Below are 14,998 nucleotides of genomic sequence, written 5' to 3' on the forward strand. Positions count from 1 at the left end.
AAAAAAAGAGAGATATAGGGAAATACAGAAGAAGGAGGAAAGGGAGGAGGAGGGAAAAATGTAGGTCTCCACAGCTCAGGGGAAAAAAAAATTGTTCCTTAAGGAGTAGTGCCAGTTAAAAGGATGTCAGTATTCTGGACTCAAAATTTATAAAGCATATTTTACCTTGGAAGAAAATTTCTAGGTTTTCCTGAAGAAATGAAAGCTATAAATTCATCTCAGGCACTCAGCAGTTAACAACCCACAGTATTATAATCACCTCATTTTCTTTTTTTTTGTACCAAGAATCAAACTCAGGACCTTGCACTTGCCAGGTTGGTGCTGTACTGCTGAGCTATATCCCCAGCCCCACACCTCATTTTCTAATTGAGCTGGCTTCCAACAGCCACAATTCTTTGCGAGAATCTTTCTTTCTCTCCTTTCTTCACTAAGAAGCCCTCTGAGATCAAGAATTCTGAGTACATACTAAGGGCTTCTTGGGGGACTTGGAGGGAAGACAGCAGGGTATGGGGAGGGAAGGGCAGAAGAGCCTGGAGGAGCAGGTGGGATGGAGTGGTAGCAGTGTGCTGGCTCTCAGGTGGTGCCCCCAGCACTTGAGCAGGAAGCCAATACAGGGTGCAATGGTGCGTAACTATACTCCAAGCTGCTCAGGAGACTGAGGTAGAAAGACCTCAAGTTTGAGCCCCGCCTGGCCAACTTAGCAAGACCGTGTCTCAAAATAAAAACAAAAAGGATAGGTGATGTGGCTAAGTGGTAGAGCACTTGCCTAGCATGTGTGAGGCCCTGGATTCTACCTCCAGCACCAAAAGATAACTTTTTTCCTCAGGTTTTTTATTTCTGTTACTTAAACAAGAAAACAAAGCTTAGGTGTTCTTACTGGCATTTAGGGTACACTGGGGTTCCTCATATTGGTGACTAGGAAGGATGGGGAGTGTCATCCTTTTCAGATGCCATAGTACCCAGGCCTTGCTCAAAGGAGCTCATTATTGTGCACCACCAGACATGTGGGAGTCCCATTCTTTGGGTGTCTCGAATAGCAACCAACCAACACAGGGCCCACTCTACTCTGCTGCCATCAGGGAATCTCACATAGAAGTAGGGAAGCCAGAGAACCTGAGGAACCCAAAGCAGCCAATGAACCTCCAAAAGGGGTGAGCACTCAAGTATCAAAACAGAGTAGGTGATCACAGTCATCCCCCTGCAACAAAAAGCCAGGGAAGGCCCAGCCACAGGTCACCTCAGGGACAGAGGTGGCTGTGACCAGCAAGGCCTGAAGGGGCTTCAAAGGCACAAGTCATTTCTATTCCTTAATGAGTAAAAGAAATTGATATGATTACTTCCTGAACTTATACACAGTTGCATACACACTCCTACACTACATACAGAGATGTTCACAGACTCCGTTCCCCACCTGCTCCATTAAAGAATGTGTGTGATTTGAGGTGAAAATAATGTCAATACCTCATCTATGAACTTACCCAAAGACAACTAAGTGTTACTGATGTCTATGTTTTTTGTTTTTGTTTTTTTTCCCGGTACTGAGAATCAAACTCATGACCTTGCACTTGCCAGGCAGGCACTGTGCCGCTGAGCTAAATCCCCAGCCCAATATATTTCCAGAGTTTTTTTCCATTTTATTATTTTTTCCATTTTTCTATTGCAATGAATATCCTTATTCATTGAATATTTGTGTGACTGGTTGGTTGTATCTGTGTTATAAGTTTCTAGAAGTATAATTCTAGATCACAAAGTATCTGTATCCTAAATTTTATTTTATTTTATTTTTTGTTTGTTTTTCTTCCGGTACCGGGAATCGAACCCACGACCTTGCACTTGCCAGGCAGGTGCTGTGCCGCTGAGCTAAATCCCCAGCCCCTGATGTCTACATTTTTATATCTCCAGAGGGTAAGGAACAATGTAAAAATGGGTCTTCAATGGCTCTTGGCTTTACAAAGCAAAACACATGGTTTCTGTCATTTTTGTCAATTAAGAGCTACTTATAAAATATAACTACAAACACACAGTGACTCATAACCTGAGTACCCATGCCCAGGTATTTAATAAAAAGAAATGAAAACACATGTCCACACAGTTTTTTACATGAATGATGCTGGCAGTGTTACTCCTAACAGCCAAAAATTGGAAATAACCCCAATGTGTATCTGCAGGAGAATGGATAAACAGAGTGTGTTAACCTGCAGAATAAGACAGCACTCAGAAGAAATGAGAAAGGAACTCCTGATATGCGCAAAGATGTGGCGAGAGCTCAAAACTATGATGTCAAGAGAAGTCAAATCATGAAAGAATAGAGCTTAAATGATTATTTGCATAAGGGTAAGAAGTAGGCAAAGCCAGTCCACAGTGATAAAAGAGGGTATGCAGGAACTTCCTGGGCATCACGTTTCTCCACTTTGTTTTGTGGTGATTAAATAGAAGTTTGACGGTAACCTGTCAAAACTCTTCAAACTAAATACTTAAGGTACGTGCATTTTACTACATGTAAATGACATCTAAAAATTGCTTGGAAAAGTATATAGAATGGCATATAAAAAGGGACGCTCTAAACTTAAGAGACTTAAAGAGATATGGAATATATAAAGCTGAGAGCAGAACAGACTTTCTGTACACTCCATTCCTGTGGGTTACTAAAGCCCTGGGGTGCAGGGCTATTATGGCACAGAGCACAGGTCAAGGAAGGTGAGACACTTGACAATGCCACCAATCACAGCCAACACCCTAGAATCACAGAATACAAGAAGTTGGAGGAACTAGAGAACTCTAGGCCAACATACCAACCAATGTGTGACAAAAACAGCAGCTCATGCACCATTCTAAATGCCACTGGAAAATATGATGGCAGGGAGAAAGATGCCTCTCCAACCAGCCGCAGGGCCTCTACCAAGGAACTTGAACAGAAATACATAGGACCCCCAGAGAAATACTTAGGCCTTCCTGAGGACAAAATACACGAAGATGTGTGCCCTAACATGGCAGCAACAGTGCAGTTCTCAAACCAATCTACAACTCAGTAACATCTCATTCAAAAGCTGTGCATAACCATAAAGCAACAGCTATGAATGGGGTTTGCCAGAGCAAGAGGCAAACTGAGGCCCCATTGGTTCCACTAAGGACGTAAGGAAGTTTACTGACCTCCAGCTCTCACTCCAACACAGGGGCTGTGGGTGACCTCAGTCACATCTGTCACACTCAGAATTACTCCCACATCGTAATCCATTAATGATCAATACTGACTGTGAGGACAGATCACTTCACATCTCCCCCAAATCATAGCATCAGACCAAGTGGGCCACTGCCAAGCCTGATTATACCCCATCTCCACTCCTCCTGCTGGGTGGGCCCTGGGCTAACACACATGAAGGTGGGTAAGCAGTAAGTGATAGATAAACCAAGAATACAAGACTGCAGAAGATGAGCAGGAGGACGCAAAGAATGAGGGGGAGGCAGAAGAGGAGGAAATGGAGGAATAAGGAGGAGGAAAACACACCCTCAGGGTGGCCACAGGGCTTAGGACACTGAGACTAGAGCAATGGCTGGGCTGGAGCTTGAACTTGATCTTATTTTATTTGTTTTCAGCAGGTAAAGAAAAGAACCACAATGATACTCCAGGAAGATTAAACTAAAGTGGTGCTTGGGGCAGCAAAAAGAAAATGGGAAGTGGGGTAAGGGTTGGCCATGGGACAGAAAAGGAAATTCTGGGAAAATCTGCTAAAAGGTCATGGAACTAACTTAAAATGATAGATTTTATGTGATACTAATTTTATTTCAATTTTTTAAAGTTTTCATTATGTGTTACCAATACACTAACCCTTAATATTTCAGATGAAATTATCCAGAAGCCTTGGTAACAACCCAAATGTGGCAATACCACTGTTGGCACATACGTCCGCTGTAAAATGTAACTAGGTACCACAGAAACTTTTAACTTTTAAGTGGTCATCCCCTCCAATTTGCCCTAGAGTACTTCCCTACCACCATCACTCCATCAGCACTTTCTCATTTGACTAGAGTATAATTTTACAATTCCTTTCTATGGCACATGGTGACCATATAAAGGGGTTCCCATTGGCACCCCCAAATTTAGTCTTCTATTCTCTAACATTGCTATGTTCTGTTTTGTGACAGCACCTTCAGCCCTTGCCCTGACACCACTTGTCCTTCAGGGCCAATTTACCATTAACCCCAAGTCACACTGGAAATTCACCCACCACATGAGATAATGTGGACACCAAGCAGCTGGGCTATAGTTTTAGTTCTCAGAAAGTGTGGGGTCCTCATTTGCAATTTGTCACACACAGAGAGACAACTCCTTGTTAAAAGGAACATGAAAAAAGAGATAATATCCTTGAGAGGCTTGTTAAGGACAGAATTAAGCCCTTATTTGTCTCAAAAATACTATGTTTCAAGTAGGTCAATTAACAGAGGAGAGTGAGGAAGGAGCTACCCAGGCAAGAGACTTTGGAGACAGAAGAGGTCAGAGAAGCATGAGAATGCAAACAGCCCACAGGCAGAATGTCTTGGTGTGGCACTGGATGCCCCTCAATGCAACCTTCATCATCTCAGCATCTAGGGAAAGACAGAAGACAGGTAAAGATCTCCTGCAGCCACTGTGTGCCTCCTTATACGAATACCTTCAGGACAACGTTAGTGGACTGAATTTCCCTGTTAACCTTCCTTTCACATTTATAAACCTTTATGGGGGCAGTGGTTTGCTAGGGATTAAACTGGTACTGAATTATATCCCCAGTCCTTTTTTCATGCTTTATTTTGAGACACAGTCTCACTAAGTTGTTCAGGCTAGGCTGGAACTTGCAATCCTTCTGCCTCAGAGTCCCAAAGTGTAGGAATTATAGACATTTGCCACCACAGTTGGCATACATTTATAAATCTTAAAAGGTCAAATAGTAACATTTCTACGAAGTAGCAAAGCTCAAAATCAACATGTACATGTTCTTCCCATAATTACTGGACTATTACCACCCCCAGTAGTGCACTGGCAGAAAAGAAACCCCATTCTAGGGCACTCCATATAAGAGCCAGACCTACATGCCTACAAAGCATAAGATAAAAGTTTTCCTCAGAGTCCCTAGTCTAAAATGACTATGGGGGTGAGAGGGAGAGATGCTAAAGACTGGTTCCCTACTTCTGAGCAGTAACAGACAGGATGACATGCCTTCTGTTGGTGTATCACTCAAACTTGCACAGGTTGAGATTCTAACAGGACCCTTGAGAGCCCTTCTGGGTGCTCCAGAGAGCAATATCCTAGACAGGGATGGCAAATGGGTGCCCCTTCCCAGACCAATTCTAAAGGACTAAAATCTCAAAGTGACCTAGCTACACAGCACACTATCCATTCTCCAGACAGATGCAAAATAATTCCTTCCTTTCTTCTTCCTTTTTTAATGTTATCTGGTATGTTTTTAAAAGTGTACATGCCTTATGTCACTAAGTTGCTCTGAGTGGTGGTGGAGAGACGAGGATACCCAGGTGCTCTTACGAAATATAATGGCCAGTGGAATTCATGTATGGTCCGGTATAAACCAGTCTTCAGTCTGAGCCCCACTCACTGCCAGGAGGCCATTTGCATCATCACAGCCTTTGGGGACCAGGGCAAGACAGGAAGTGTGTGGGCTGGGCTGACTAACAAGTTCTTCCACTGAAGTGCATAAGTCAGAATTCTCCCGAATACAGTACATGGAAAAAGCTGTCAGATGAAGTGGGATAAGAAGAACAGAACATGATTAAGGCCAAGGCTAAAATATAAACAAAATATTTGCCACAGATACAAGTCTTAACATCTGGGCAGGAAGCAGAAAAGGGAAATAGTCAAAGCACGAGAGTGAACCCCAAGAGGAGGAGAAGACATTGTATACACCATGATGCAACTTTAATGAGTGTAGAATGCAAAGCACTTCACACACTTCCCTGAGTAATGTCAACTGTGAGCCACCCATCTACAATTCTACCTTTGGCTAGGAGTCCTCATTTGTAATTTATCACAAAAACACAAACAGGTGGATGAGGCTCAACCTTAGGACCCACAGATGGAAAACAAGGTTGGTGAAGGTAAGTGGAGGGAAAGCTGGCAGGCAGGGGAAGCCAGCCAGTCCAGGTCAGAATAATAATGGCATTGGGGTGGCATGCCAGGGAATTACACCAACAGAATTATAGGGCTGTGTTCATCAGATGAACTGTGCTGTGGGTTTGGGACTAATGCCTAAATGTGACTGCCCCAAGCAGTAGTTAAGAGTCCACATTATCTATTCCACAAAGATCTCTAGGGCATCTCCCAGCGCTTTACATCTTAGCTTCCTCAGAGACTATCCACATCTGACTTGGAAAATTCTAGGCAAAGGCAGACCCCATTTATGGCTCCTTACTGCATTACTGTAAGATTCTATCCAGAACACTGGGGGTAGGTCAGACAGGGGAGCTAAAAGTACTGATATCTATCACTTTGCCCCTCCTCCTGCCCCTGCTTTGGGGCACCTAGGACCTCTGGATCACAGGAAGGACAATCAGCACTAGGAAAAAGGGCTAGCAGGACCCAAGAGCCCAATCAATCTTGAGTAGAGCGCTCCTTCCCCAGTGTTGGCTCTGATGGATTCCCTTAACAATCTGTCATGCTATTTCATTTCCCTGCAGGGTGGGCAGGTATAGCAATCAGCTCACTTCAGGGAAGAAGCGAGGCAGCCTGAACTCTAGCTGTACTACCCATAATCCCCATAAAACACTGAATTACATATAAACATTAGGTTCTGCAAATACCACCTGTACCTGTAAACACTGAAAACAATTGAAGTGTCCACCCCTGGCCTTCCCAACCCCTTTCTCAACAGCTTTGACTCATTCCAAGCAGCTAAAGAGACATGCAAACAATTCTAGTGTCAACACCAAGGGAAGGGTGATTTTGTTTAAATGAAACAATGATTTCTACTCAGCTAATGTAACAGGTTGTGGAAACTTGCTTTGTTGTAGAGAAGCTTTCTCCCTGAAGACACATTACTTGGCATGAAATTCTATTTAAAAAAACAATTATTTAAAAGGTAAAACTAATTTTCATTCCTCTACCACAAACCAACTGTGACAGACTCAAAATGAATGATGAACTGAAGGGAAGCTAAAATTGAAAGACTGCTCAACGCAACCCAGAAGACATCACTGTGTTTGATACCTAAGAACTGTCAGGCATCTCAAAGTGGGCTCTTATTGGCCATTCAGCTCCTGGGAGGATCTACAGTTTCCGCCCCATACACAGGATCTGCTGCCTTTGCCACACATAGCTGATCAAGATGAGAACAGGCTCCTACAGCAAAGTACATTCACAACTAAGTATATTCACAAAATACATGTCTAGCCCCTTTGCTGGACACATATACTGGACAAATGGACTTGACCAGCAGCCACCTCAGATACCTGCCAACTGTGGAAGTTCCACCAATCTCTTTACCCTCCTTAGTAACTTGTAACTATTCTTGTAAGCCACCAAAAGAACTGCAACTCATCTGAGCAGAGTGTGGACCTTTCTGCTCTGGATTTTGGGGAAAGAAGATCCCTTAGTGGGGAGGGGGACTCACCCTACTGGCTCTTACTCTCAGCTCCAACTCCTAACATAACATCTTACACTAAATTGCCAGCCCCCAATTTGTTAGACACAATCCTAAAAGCATAAATTTTTCACTGTATACTCCCAGCTTTGTAAGATCCTACTACCAGCTCCCAATAAAACTTTTGCTTGAGGCTCATGACAAAAGGAGTTTTTTTTTTTTTTTTTTTTTTTTAAAAAAGGATGTTTCACCTCAGAATTTCCAGCCAAAACAATAGTCGGCATCTTGCTTTCAATCTCCTGCAGAACACAAATTTATGTACCTAAAGGTAATAAGGCAAAGTCTTAAATTTAGCCTGAAGAAATATTCCACCAGTAGCAAACTAATACATTATTTACAAAAGGGCTCAATCATCTGGGCAAGGAAATACAGGCCAGAAAGAGTCTGGCAGCCTTCAGAAATAAATACAGTCATTATAGCTTCTCTAAATCCTTTCCTGAACCAGGATCACCTTTACCAAAATATCCAATCTTGAACAGTCATAGCTAGAAAAGTCAGGAGGAAAAAGCCTGAGAAATTTAGTGCCAGTAAGGAAACCATCAGTCCACAAGGTATACCCATGGCATGGGTAAGTTATTGATGGTCAATCTTCCACACCTCCTAGACGGGAGCTGCTGCTAAGGTTAACAAGCACCTCCCGTCTGTCCCCACCCAAGGCAACATAAACGCAGGCACTGATTTCACCAAACATTCATGGAAATGACCTTATTGCAAATTGTCTGACCTTTGTGAGTCTTGCAATAAAAGGTACAGAGAAGAGAAAACCAGATCTATGGGTCTTTATATCAAAGGGCTAGGAAATTTAATAACAACTCCATTGTTTTGTTGCAGATGGCACATCGACCTCTCTTTATTACTGCAGAAACTGGAAAGCCCTGTAGAGTGCAATAAAATGATGCATGTTTAACTCTGCAATGTTTCAAAGCACCCTGATTTACAGTTGGAGATCAGGCACTTTGTTCCACACATCTCAGCTTAGTAATCACTTCATGTTTTGTGCAAACTCAGCCACACACTGAGAAGTATTGTCAGGCCCCTCACTCTCTCCTGCAATCCTCAGCAAGTACTACACGCAAAGGGGCATGTGCCATTATTACCAAGTGCTTATGGTACAACCCTGCATTTGACATCCGTGAACCTGTCAGAGATATCCTGCCACATCCGTTACTTAGGTATATGGAAGTCCTTGTAATGGACTGTAGCAGGAAATTTAGGAATGTTTTTAGCATATGTAGAAAATGAATCCAATAGTCTTGGCATTCAAAAAGAAAATAATGAAATATTCACTGTTGTGGCTTGGTTTCCCGAATGCAGGAGAATACCCCACTCTGCATGAACAGATTCTTACTAGGTGGCAGCTGATACTTAATTCTAGATTCTACTTTATGAACTCAGATGGAATTCAACCTGTACTTGTACACTGGTACCTCTTCTTAAGCGTCCTATAATCTTCAAACACTCTCCATATGGCCCTAGCCCTTCAAATTCTCTTTTATTGAAAATTATTTTGCAGATTTGTTCTTGAATCTCAAGGAATATAGCCAGTTTTGCTAGGCTACAGATAATTACCTTAGGGCTGCATACTCTAGATCTGTTCTCACTATTCCAGGATGGCCAGGAAATGATCTCATCCTATACATGACTCCACACTGCTGTCTTTACGTCTAGGATCATTTACCTATATGCAAATGTTGCCTGCCCTACACCATAATGCCCTTTCCAAATACCATGCAAGATATTTGCTGCTAGAAATTTAGATTAAAATGTATAATAGGTCTTCAGAAGATTCCTTTTATTGGCAACTTGTGTGAACTGGCTGGCACCTGTCAAGAAAAACTAGTACTAAAGCAAATAATATTTACTAAAGTAAATAATCCCTTAGCACTCAAAAAAATTATACATCATATTAAGTAGAATAAATCTGTAATGTCTTGAAATATTAAACGTATGTATTCTGAAAGACTATTTTCTTATGGCATACTTCTTTAAAGGGAATAAAGGAATTAAAATAGCATAGGCTCATTCTGTAAAGAACCCCAAGATCTGAAGGTATCTGCTAACATTCTACATATAGAATCAGAAGACCTGAAGTTACACACCATCTTAAAATACCCACCAAAAAGCAAAAAGAGAAGCTAGAAGCAGCTGAATCAGAAAGGCATTCCTTTAAATCAGGACGGTGCTGGTAGCAACATCGCATCTCCCAATATTGCCACTCTGCCCAACTCTCCCTTAAGTGCCGTCTTGCTAGCTAAGATCCTGGATATCTTCAAAGCCCTCATAGAAGTTATTTCTCTGTGAAACACTATACATCTCAACTATCTTTAAAGGAAAACACCATCAAAATATCACTCCAGTCCTCATCCAATCCCCAAATGCATTGCACTCTCAAGAAAAAGGTACTGAATTTTTACATAAACCATCAGGAGGTAACAGACTCCAGGGAGGAAAAGGCAAACCCTTTAGGGATTTATCGAAATGATCACTGAGAAGCTGCATTCTAAAGAACAAAGGTCTGCTATTATTGACTTGACAAGTTATAAATGCAAACCACAAAGACAGAGAGATGTATTCTCACTACTACGAGCTCCACAGAAATTACTTAAGGGCATTGTTAAAGGCAGGAACAAATTCATTTCTGGCTATCCTCTTACTTGAAGAATGTAAATAATATACAAGAAATATCTAAATTTCATATCATTTGGATAAATGATCCACAAATCAAACTCCCAAGTAGGCAAGTATTAAGCAGGTTCCATAAATCATTTGTTTCCACCAGGCTTATTGCCAAAAAGAGAGTGAAACCTACAGGAGGTACACAGGTAAGGCCACCTCCTAACGTGCCTTCTTCTAACACTCCTTATAGATAATTTCAGAATCAGACCATCACACAAAGCTGGACACAATATGGGCACCTACATAAACATGCCAAATGTCTAATTTTCTATTAAATTTAATAGGTCCTCAAGCTGCTTTATAGAAAGGAATAAAGGAAATAGGTCTTTGGGTAGTTTACAAATACCTAGATTTTGAAGGCAGTATGACAGAGTTATATTCTATGCTACTTTTATGAAAGAGAGGGAGGGAGAAAGAAAGGAAAGAAGGGAGGGAGGGAGGGAAGAAGGGAAGAAAGAGAGGAGAGGAAGGAAGGAAAGAAAAAAAGAGAGAGGATGGAAGGAATGAAGGAGGGAGGGAGGGAGGGAATAAAGCAAGCAGGCAATAAGATATAAGCAACAAAAAAACACTAATTGGTTACTGACTCCCTAAAAAGAAATCTACCCCTGAATCAAAGTCTAAGTGCATAATAGGTGTCATCCTTTGAACACTGGGTTCTTTTTTTCTCTCCTGTCTGAAAACAGAAGATAGGAAGGATACAGCTCTACCTAGTTGGGGTTATGGAACAGTTACTGAAAATACATTTCCGGTGCAAAATAAAACCCACAATTTAAGAATAACATGCAAGATTTCTTTTCAAAAGATTCTGTGAGGAAAATTCATGACACTGTCTAATTTATGGCTCACAGTAATGCATGAGCTGTCATTACAAACAATACATGTACATAGTAACAGGCTAGGGATGACGTGCAGGTGTGCAAGCAGCACGTAATCCTTGGAAATATGAGGTGAGGATCTACAGACAATTCTCGCTTGAACTCAAAGAGTCCAAGGAATTGAAGCTTCCCTGCAAGAAAGGGAACACAAAATAAACCAGGCTTACCCTTGGCTGCCAGTTCTCATACTGCTTCTGTAAATTTGCACCAATGGTTTCCAGGGCTTTCTGAGGACCCATTGACAGAGGATCTGCAGAAGAAGTGAAAAGGAAAAAGTTCTTTACACATGCACGTCCTTCATTGCCAAAGCTCTTTTTCCAGGAGCTTCCTCAATACTCACTTCAAAGTCACCAATGTGACTTCAGGTTTAGCTGCATTTATCCACTTATGGACCTGCTAATGGCCACAAAACTATTTTATCAAAATCACTGCCACCAGGATTGTTTTCCTTCTGACTGTATTTGCTTGAATTTGAGCACCTGCCATTTTCCCAAACCATTATTTCTACTCTGGTGCCATGTTCAGGCTCTGTGGGGAAGGCTGAGTTGTGCTTCTATCAGGACAGAGACACTGGCACAGGGACCCCTACAGGAGTTGCACTGGATCCTCATTCAAACTTTAGCTCTCCTGAATGCAAAGGCAGGGAAAAGAAAGGAAGGGACCGTGGAATGACACATTTATACTCTAAAATTCTCCCACTTTAAAAAAAAAAATCAGTTTTACAAACATACATATATGTCCTTGGTTTGCAGCTTCTGTTGTGGCTTCTAGTGCCAATAACTCAAAGCCAAAGGTTCTCAAATATGACTGGTCTTAGGCCCCCTTTCCACTTTAAAATGACTGAGGAACCCCACAAGTTTTTATTTATGCAATGGTATCTACTGTTATTTGCTATATTAGAAATTAAGATAAGAAAAACTTTTAATGTTTTTATTCATTCATTAAAAAGTAATAAATCCACTGTATTTTAATATGAATATTTATAATATAAAATACAGTTCCTCAAGTTTAGTAAGAACAGTAACATTGTTGACATTTTTGCAACCTCTTTAGTATTAGGTTTATCCAGATCCTCCTATCTGTTTCTGTATTCATCTGTTACAATGTAAGATTTCAGTTATGACTTGTCAGGGAAATCTTCCCTTACACAGATACTTATCACTAATAAAGAAGGGGAATTTAAATGGAGTTATAGCTAGTCAAGGCATTTCCTTTGATACTACATCAAAATTTGACAACCAGCAGCCCCTTTAAGATTACTTGCAATGTAGTACTGAAGCCTTGTCAGTGAATGGGGATGGGTCTTGTGGAACCTTAAATGGCTATCTCACTCATAGATGACTTTATAACGCTGGGCATTGTCCATAAAGAAACGTTAGGACACTGAGCTATGCTGACCTTCCTTAGTATTAAAAAAAATACTCAATAACATCACTATTATCGCACCAGAAAAGTCTTCCAAACTCTAACTTTTTATTTGAAATCTTGTATTTTACCACTGGCAACATGACAGGCTCCCTTTGTTTATTTTCCTGCCAAATACCCAGGTCTGTGTCATTCCTTCATGCGAAAAGGTGTGTGGTGAAAGGAGCATGAGTCCAGCTCACACTGCACCTGCTGCAGAGATGCTGCCTCCCACTGCCAGCCCCACTGTCAGCCAGACGCACCTGCTGAAGCACTGTCTCCCACCCCTACTATCCAACAGCCACACCTACTGCAGAAGCACTGCTCCCCGCAACAGGTGTACCTGCTGCAGAGGGGCTGCTCACCACCGCCTCCAGCCAGCAGCTCCACCATGAAGCAATAGCAGATGAACATCCCATTCATCACACAAAAAACTTTTTAAAATGTGCATTCAGTGGCTGAAATTTAAGGAAATTAATACACTCTTCTATTCTATCAAGGGCAACTCTTACAAATCATATTCTTTTATTTTTAATTGCAAATGACCAGCAGCACAGAGTTCAGAGTCACTCTCTTAATCCTTCCCAAGGTCCAGTACAAGTTTTTTTGCGTACATTGCTTTTCCACCAACGAAGGTGTCAAAGTGGGGGAAAGAGCAAATAACATCTTGATGGTATTATAAAAACAGTTCAACCTCAGGAACTCCCTGGGCCCCACGTACAACAATGTGAGAATGGCTGCAAGCATTACTTTTGATAGAAATAGAAAGCATGGAAGAAATTAGACTGCTGGATGGGGAGGAATCCCTCCCCCAAGGAAATCTTTTCTTCACCAGTGAAGTAGATTCCAGAGGGGCTGTGCTAAGTATTAACCACCCAACCCTGTCATATGTTCAACCTCTCCTCACAAGTGGAGCCTTTCAATGGGCTTCCAGGCTCAATTATATATACATGCTTAGCTTAGGAAGTCAGAGAACATGACAAGACTTTGAACCAAAAAGCAGCTGTCCCAGCTTCAAAAGCAACTCCTTAAAAAAAAAAAAAAAGCAACTCCTTCCAACTCAATAGGCTGGCACCTCTGACCATTTTCCTCACTCTCCCTAAACATCTATGCTTACATTGCTATTTCCTGCTTTTCCGTATCAGATATTATCAATGACCCTCCTTCCATGGTGATAGCATTTTTCTCTCTTCCATTCTGTCCCACTCCCTCTTGCCCTATTCTCCCAACACAGCTACATCATATTTGTATTAAATTAATATTTTGTGTTTTAAGATATATCCATGGAAACATTCAAAGCTGAGCCCATGAGTGTATCGAAACTATACCTTTTGGGTAGTGTTTACTACACTGGGGCTTCCCTGTATTGTTTCTTAGTCTCCTTATTTTCCATGTATCTAACAGAATTCTTCCTCAACTCATTCAAAGTATCCCCTCCGTGTACTACTTTCCACACACTCATCAGCCAGTCTTCCCCATTCTCTTGGCCACCTACCAGAAACCTCACCTTCATAGAAGAATGTAAGGTCCCACCTTGTAGAAAGTTAATGGCTCCCAGGAAAAGAGACCTATGGGCAATGATAAAAGGACTGACGTTCTGTCATCTTGTCATCAGATTCCCAGAGTGATGGATATAATGCTGAAAATGCCCCAAATTTGTCAAAAGACAAAAACAAATGCAAGAAGCTCAGTGAACCACAAACAAGGTAAGCCCAAAGAAATCTCCATATAGACACATCATAATCTTATTGCTAAAATTTAAAGACAGAGAAAACCCAGATCACATACAAAGGACCTGGAATTAGGAAAGCTCTGGGCTTCCTAACAACAATGAAAGCCAGACAAAATAGAGAAATACCTTCAAAAGCTCCCATGAAAATAATTTCAGTCTAATATTAAACTTTGAGGAAATAAAATAGAAGGCTTTCTTGACACAAACATGCACAAAATCTGTATCTTGTGCTTCTTTTCTTGGGAAACAAAAGAAAATAATAAAGGATCCAAGAAATAAGGAAAAGGGAAGGGAGGGGAGGAAAATGTGAGAAGGGGAAAGAAGTAAGAAATGCAAAAGAGGGGAGAGTTCTACATACAGGTTTAGAGACTAAGAAACCCAATGGGAGTAAGAGGGATGTATTTTTTTTAAAAAGGTGTACTCATGTAAAAATCCTCCCAGCTACTTGGGAGGCTGATGCAAGAGGATCCACATTCAAAGTTAGCCTGGGCAACAGAATGAAACCCTGTCTCAAAAAATAAGAAATAAAAATAAAAAGGGCTAGGAATGTAGCTCAGTGGTAGAGTGTTTGCCTTGTAGACACAATGCCCTGGGTTCAATCCCTAGCACTGCCGAAAAAAAAAAAAAAAAAAAAAAAAATGTTATTTCAAAATTGAAAAAATTAACAGATCTGTAATACATGTAAA

General features: G+C 41.3%; 1 protein-coding gene across 2 annotated transcripts in view; it reads right to left on the reverse strand.

Annotated features, from left to right (window-relative positions):
* The window catches only part of Rptor (regulatory associated protein of MTOR, complex 1), a 392,354-nt gene that overhangs the window by 275,360 nt on the left and 101,996 nt on the right, over positions 1-14,998 (reverse strand). For both annotated transcript variants that reach the window (XM_005407318.2, XM_005407317.2), the window contains exon 3: positions 11,344-11,426. In XM_005407318.2, coding sequence (XP_005407375.1) covers positions 11,344-11,426 — 83 coding nt within the window. The remainder of the gene's footprint in view (positions 1-11,343; positions 11,427-14,998) is intronic.

The sequence above is a fragment of the Chinchilla lanigera genome, unplaced genomic scaffold (assembly GCF_000276665.1).
Source record: "Chinchilla lanigera isolate Chin_1 unplaced genomic scaffold, ChiLan1.0 scaffold00105, whole genome shotgun sequence".
In the NCBI taxonomy this organism is placed as follows: domain Eukaryota; kingdom Metazoa; phylum Chordata; class Mammalia; order Rodentia; family Chinchillidae; genus Chinchilla; species Chinchilla lanigera.